The following is a 6,515-nucleotide window of genomic DNA, read 5'->3' as shown; positions in this document are numbered from 1 at the left end:
TAAGGAACACACAAATTATTAACCTAATTCGGTGAAATCACACCTACATTTGGGAGGTACTCTATCCAAGAAAGGAAATCCACTATCTTGAATTAGTACAATTAGTATTATAGGAACATCAATCTCATGATGTTCAATGCCTGTTTATAATCCTAGTAACTTTCTATTTATGTTTCCCCTTAAATATGAGACAACATGTGCAACTAGTTTATGACACATAATAGATTATGGGAACAAATGTCTAAGACATTGTATATCAGAAAGTAAAAACCAGTTACACAACAAAGTATTGACAATTTAACTTATACAAGATAATGGAGCAGAAGAATAATAAAGAACCCACTAATTGTTAACCTAATTCGGTGAAACCACACCTACATTTGGGAGGTACTCTATCAAAGAAAGGAAATCCACTATCTTGAATTAGTACAATTAGTATTATAGGAAAATCAATTCCATGATGTTCAATGCCTCTTCCTAATCCTAGTAACTTTCTATTTAGGTTTTCCCTTAAATATGAGAACCCCTTTCACTTTCTCTTAATCACTAATCCCAAGTGATGAACTTCAATAACAACGATATTGAATGTTGAATTTACAACTCAACTAAGACAAACCAACAACTATACCAAGTGACTGAAGCAATAACGTGGTGTACAAGTAATACAAAAACTTTGTTCTCAAGCTTTTAGAATTAATGTCTCAAAACAAAGATATACAACTCACAAACCAAACTTTATGCCTTACGTATTAATTGAGGCGCTAGAGTGGCGCACAACAATTCAAACAAAGACTCAAAAAACAAAAGAAACCCTAACACAAAGAGTCTTCAAAACATGCACGCCTCAAACTCTAGGTTTTACTCTCCTTATATAACAATGCTTCTTCTTGGCTTTTTCCAATGAAAATTTGATTTGATTTTGTCTAGAGTAATAACAGATATTGTTGGATATGATTTGTTTCATAAAACTCTTCAACAAAAGATATGATTTGTTTCATAAAATTCTCCAACAAAAGATATGATTTATTTTAAATTCAAATTCAAATTTAAAATTTCATTTAAATTGATTTGATCTTCAAAATCTATCAAACAAATCACACAAACACATTGCTAAAATATAACAACAAATCTGATTTAATCTCAACCAAATTTCGCTCCAAAAGTGCAACAAATTTGATTTAATCTCAACCAAAATTTCGCTCCAAAAGTGCAACAACATTTGCCTGCTGAACTAGAGCCAGATGTTGCACACATGTTGAAACATCGTGTTTCACGTGTGTCCTTTCTTCACCACAATTGCAATAACATTTGTCTGTTGACAAAGACTAGATATTGCAGCACACATGTTGGAACTTCGTGTTCCACATGTGTCCTTTCTGCACCAGAAACAACTTGAACATACTCCATTTGCATAACACAGTCAATCCAAAAGGAACAACACTTAGTTGATGTGTTTCTTCGCTAGGGACGACAATTAGACTCATCCACAATGAGTACCCGCAAAAACTACCCACAACTGGTATGATAAAAACACGTAAAATTGATACGGGCACATACAATTACCCACAAAAATAAGCATGTATGGGCGCTGGTATCCTTAGGACTCACACCGTCCCATACCCGCACAATATATATTTAGATTTTATTATTATTATTATATACACATGTCAACTCATTAAATTTATTAATTACATTATTATTAAATATCTATACATTTTAATATAAATGATTGTTTATTTCTTAACTCATCAATAACATTCTCGATTTTTTTGTTATTTTTGTTAAAAATTAAAAATGACATGATAAATTATAATTGATTGATTATTCTTTATTAGACATACAGATAAAAAGATATGGATATAGATATTTAATTACTCATAGGATACGAGCACCCGTATAAATATTGGAGTCCACTCAAATATTAACTTAAGTAAGAAGATTTATTATTTTTAACTCCAAGTATGAAAACAATATTATAATACTCTAACCAAACTCTTCAAAGTGGTATATAGTTGATGTCTTTTAATTTCCTTTTCAATAGAAAAGAAAATACTTTCTAATTAATGAAAATATTCTCAAATTAATATTATACACACCAATTCAAACTACTATTCTCCTCTTTATTATAACATTAAAGTAGTACTACTACATTGTGGTACGAACACACGTTAAACTCTTATTAGGCAGTAATGCCAATTTTCTCGTTTCCACACGGATGCAGAAATAGTTTACATTTAGTATTAGTTTATCAACATCATCGTATAATTATTGTTTGGTCGACCTAATATTGTATCGTGACATCTTGCATATATCCGTACCATTCATATGCTTATTAAAATAAAATAAAAATATCATTCCGAAAATTCTCAGCAACTTCTTATTTATTTATGTAACATCTTCATTCTTCGACACAACCGCAACACGTTATTAACCAAAACAAAACCGACATCAAAACCAATCTATATATATATAACTAACTCCAACATATTGTTTCTTACCTTTAAACCAACATTGTTTCACACAAACATACAAGCTCATAAAGGATCGTATTTTAAGGATTCTGTTTTATTATCGTTTGAGATGATTAAAGACGCTGGATTCGAGCATGTTATAAAATATTTTGACGAAGATGGTGATGGAAAGGTTTCACCAGCAGAGCTACGACAGAAGCTGATACTGATGGGAGAGGATGTTTTGTTGAAAGAAGCTGAAATGGCTATTGAAGCAGTGGATTCAGATGGCGATGGTTATTTGAGTTTGTCGGAGTTGATTAGTTTGATGGAGGAAGGTGGAGAGGAAGAAAAGTTGAGGGATTTGAAAGAGGCATTTGAGATGTATAATGATAGTGATAAGTGTGGCTTTATAACACCAAAGAGTTTGAAGAGGATGTTTAAGAAGATGGGTGAGTCCAAATCTATCAATGAATGTAAAGCTATGATTAAACATTTTGATTTGAATGGGGATGGTGTGCTTAGCTTTCATGAGTTCACAATTATGATGCAGTGATGTCATATTATAGTTCATCTTTTCATTCCTATTCTCATTCATTTACGTGTAAATATTCTTGTAGATTTTATTACCACATTAAATGAAAAGGAGAATATAAAAGAGAGCAACATACCTAGTAAAAACCATAGTTAGACAAGGTAATGTAATATTTTATTACCACAATTGTGATCGAGGAATATTTTAAGTTTTGATATTGACATATTAAATTTTGTCAAAAATATTTTAAAAAATGATCAATTTGATGCATTTATTTGAATCAAGAGATTTTACAAAACTGACTCTGGTTATTGGTTCGAACAATTTTAAACGATTCAATTTGATTTTGTTAGTTTTAATCTGGTTTTGAAACACTAACAATTTGAAAGACCGATAGGACCGAATTTAACTCTGATTCCCAGTCAACCAATTAAATCGGTCGGTACAGTCCGATTTTTAAAACATTGGTGTTATAAGTTATAATAATTATTTGATTTAGGAATTGTAGATGCACTGGAGTCATGGATGATTAAAGATAAATTATGTTTTATAATAATTTTTATATTAGTATTATTCACTATACAATGATGATGTTTTTTTTTTGAGTTACCACATTATTGCTTGTGTGATTGTGTCCTTTTATTTTTTCTATTTAGTTTTTTCTCAACAATTGATAGAAAAGCTTTTGGTGTAAATGACTTTCAAAATATAATTTGAAAGTTGAATTTGTGTATAATGTATATTAGTTGCTATTGAAATTTAAATGTAATTGAGTTATATGATATTGTGGCAAAGTAGTTCATTATATGCTCAAGAGTTGGAGGTTTGATACATGAAAAATTTGTTTTTGAATTAAATTTGAGTGTGTTTGTTTGATAGATTAAAATTATAATTCTAAAAATATCATTTTTGAAAATATCATTGGAAGGAACTTTATTCATATCAATGTGTTTGACAAACGAATAAAGTTTTCAACAATATTTTTAGATTTTATTTTAATTAAAAATTAAGAATATATACGTGTTAAAATAATATGAGAGTGAAAAGTCTTGGTTGATTATTTTATATTCTCTTGGGAATGTAATATTCTCACCCTTTAACATGGAAATAAAAAGTAAGAAGTTCATGAACAAATCATATTTCTGAAAATAAAAAGCACCCAAACATTATTTGTTAAATATTGAAACAAATAAGGGAATATGTGAATTTCAATGTCACATTCCTAGGAATAACATTTGTATCCGTGAAACAAATACCCCCTCTATTTTACTAACGTCAATAAAGCTGAATTCAAAATGTATCCTTTACATAATAAACCAATGTATTTATAGGTAACAATTACGAATGGCAAACATTATGAGGGTTCTGTTGAATTATAATTTCTTGTGTCGAAGCAGGTTGCTCGATAGAACAAGGATGCGCAAATAGCCTGGTGTGTTGAGTTGTATTAATGGGTCGAAGCATGTTGCTTCACACATGATTTCTACTTAGACCTATTTTTTTGCAGTGTTAACTATTTTGGACTTTTATAGTTTTGGGATTTGACTTAGGGAGTAAGCTACCTAAATCTATAAATAGAGGGAGTAACTCATATTCTTATGATAACTCATAACATTGTATTCACGGAATTTTGCAGTTGCAAAGTGAATAAAGAAGTTTTTCATAGGTTGTGGACAGAGAGAAAATTCTGCAGAAAATATTCTTCTTCTTCCCCAACGTTCTTTTCTTTCTTTCTCAATCGTTCTTTTCATTTCATTATCATGGTTTGATTGATAACAATCTTGTTCATCAAGATTGATAGAAATTCTCCATAGATTGTGGTGGATTTCCAACATCTGGTATCAAGAGCTCCAATTTGAGCGATTCGTGGGAAGAAAATCACGATGGCGATGAATCATCCAAACGGGAATTTTCCAACGAATCTTATGATTCTCAAGAACAATAATTATGAGAATTTGTGCAAACAAATAAAGGTTGTGTTATGTTATCAAGATCTTTGGGATCTTGTGAAGGAAGGAGTAACAACGGTTGCAGAAAACACGACGGATCAAGAAAGGGCTGCACATAAAGAATTGAAAAAGAAAGACTATAAAACTCTCCTTATAATCCATCAATATGTTGATCCAGATAACTTTGAAAAGGTTGGTGATGTAGAGTCAGCGAAAGAAGCATGGGAAATTTTGAAGAATTCGTTTGGAGGCGTGAAGAAGGTGAAAGATTTGATGTTACAAACTCATAAAAGGACGTATGAATTGCTTCATATGGAAGACAATGAAAGCATAACTGATTTCTTCACTAAGGTTATGAAACTGGTGAACCAAATCAAGGTATGTGGAAAAGTGTTGACATCAAGATCTGTTATTGGAAAGATCTTGAGGTAGTTGGCTCCAAAGTTCGACCATGTGGTAGTCGCCATAGAAGAGTCGAAAGATTTGTCAAAACTGACAAAGGAAAAGCTTTAAGGGACGCTTGAATATCATGAATAAAGAATGAATGAAAGAGGTGCAGGAAAGTCGAAGAGTAATGTGGCTTTGCAGGCGCAATCAGGAAAAGGAAGGAAAGGCAAAGGAAGCTGGAATGGCAACAAAGGCAGATGAGGCTACAATAGTTTGACTGGTCAAAATCAGCAAGAAGGAAACTAGTCGAATTAGAAAAAATCCTGGAACTAAGGAAACCAAAGAGGTGGTGTTGTAGATAGAGGAAAAGGTGGTGGTCTAAATCCAGGCAAGAGTCACATTTAGTGCTACAATTGTTAGACGCATGGTCATTATTCTAGTGATTGTCCAGAAAAGCAGAAGAATCAAGAAACTGATGCAAAGTTGGCGAAACACGAAGAAGAAGAGATGTTGCTGATGGTTACAACAAGAGATGAAGAGAGATTCAATGACCAATGGTATTTGGACTCAGGATGCTCATTTACACATGTCTGGAAGGAAAGATTGGTTTGTCAACATAAAGCCCTCAATGAAGAACATGGTGAAATTTGCAAATGACAATACTCTAGCAACTGAAGGTGTTGGTGATGTTCTGATTATGAGGAAAGATGGAAAGAGGTCAGTAATTTCAAATGTGTTATACATACCAAGCATGAAGAGAAATTTGCTCAGCATAGGGAAGTTAGTCAAAAAAACTACAAGGTGTCGATAGAAGACAAGATGATGAGAGTTCTCGACTCAAATGGAAGGTTGATCTTGAAGGCTCTAATGTCTCAGAATAGAACCTCCAAGATTGAGCTTAATGTGATGGAGCATAAGTGCCTTGCAACACCAACCAACATAGATGAATGGATATGGAATTATAGACTTGGCCATCTCAATTTCAAAGACATCAAAGATTTGGAGAGAAGAAATATGGTTTACAAGTTGTTCTACCCAATGAAAAAGCAAATGGTGATTAGCAGGGACGTGATCATATATGAGATTAAGGAATGTGATTGGACTGAGAATGTTAAGAAGGATTCAGTGAGAATCTTATGTGATGAACCAACTAGTGAAGTCGAAAGAGAAGTTCGACAAGAAGTGAGGTGAAGC

The 6,515-nt window shown here is 32.2% G+C and overlaps 1 protein-coding gene across 1 annotated transcript; it reads left to right on the top strand.

The window, feature by feature from the left end:
- The first annotated feature begins 2,487 nt into the window (after nucleotides 1-2,487).
- On the top strand, nucleotides 2,488-3,208 carry LOC127084237 (calcium-binding protein CML38). Its single transcript, XM_051024652.1, has one exon. The coding sequence runs from the start codon at nucleotides 2,581-2,583 to the stop codon at nucleotides 3,004-3,006; it is 426 nt and encodes a 141-aa protein (XP_050880609.1). The 5' UTR covers nucleotides 2,488-2,580; the 3' UTR covers nucleotides 3,007-3,208.
- The last annotated feature ends 3,307 nt before the right edge of the window (nucleotides 3,209-6,515 follow it).

The sequence above is a fragment of the Lathyrus oleraceus genome, chromosome 5 (genome assembly GCF_024323335.1).
Source record: "Lathyrus oleraceus cultivar Zhongwan6 chromosome 5, CAAS_Psat_ZW6_1.0, whole genome shotgun sequence".
Lineage (NCBI taxonomy): Eukaryota > Viridiplantae > Streptophyta > Magnoliopsida > Fabales > Fabaceae > Lathyrus > Lathyrus oleraceus.
This window is presented reverse-complemented; position numbering and strand designations above follow the sequence as displayed.

What these genes read in the sequence shown, in the direction of transcription:
- LOC127084237 (XM_051024652.1), top strand. Translation starts at nt 2,581, where the DNA reads ATGATTAAAGACGCTGGATTCGAGCATGTTATAAAATATTTTGACGAA.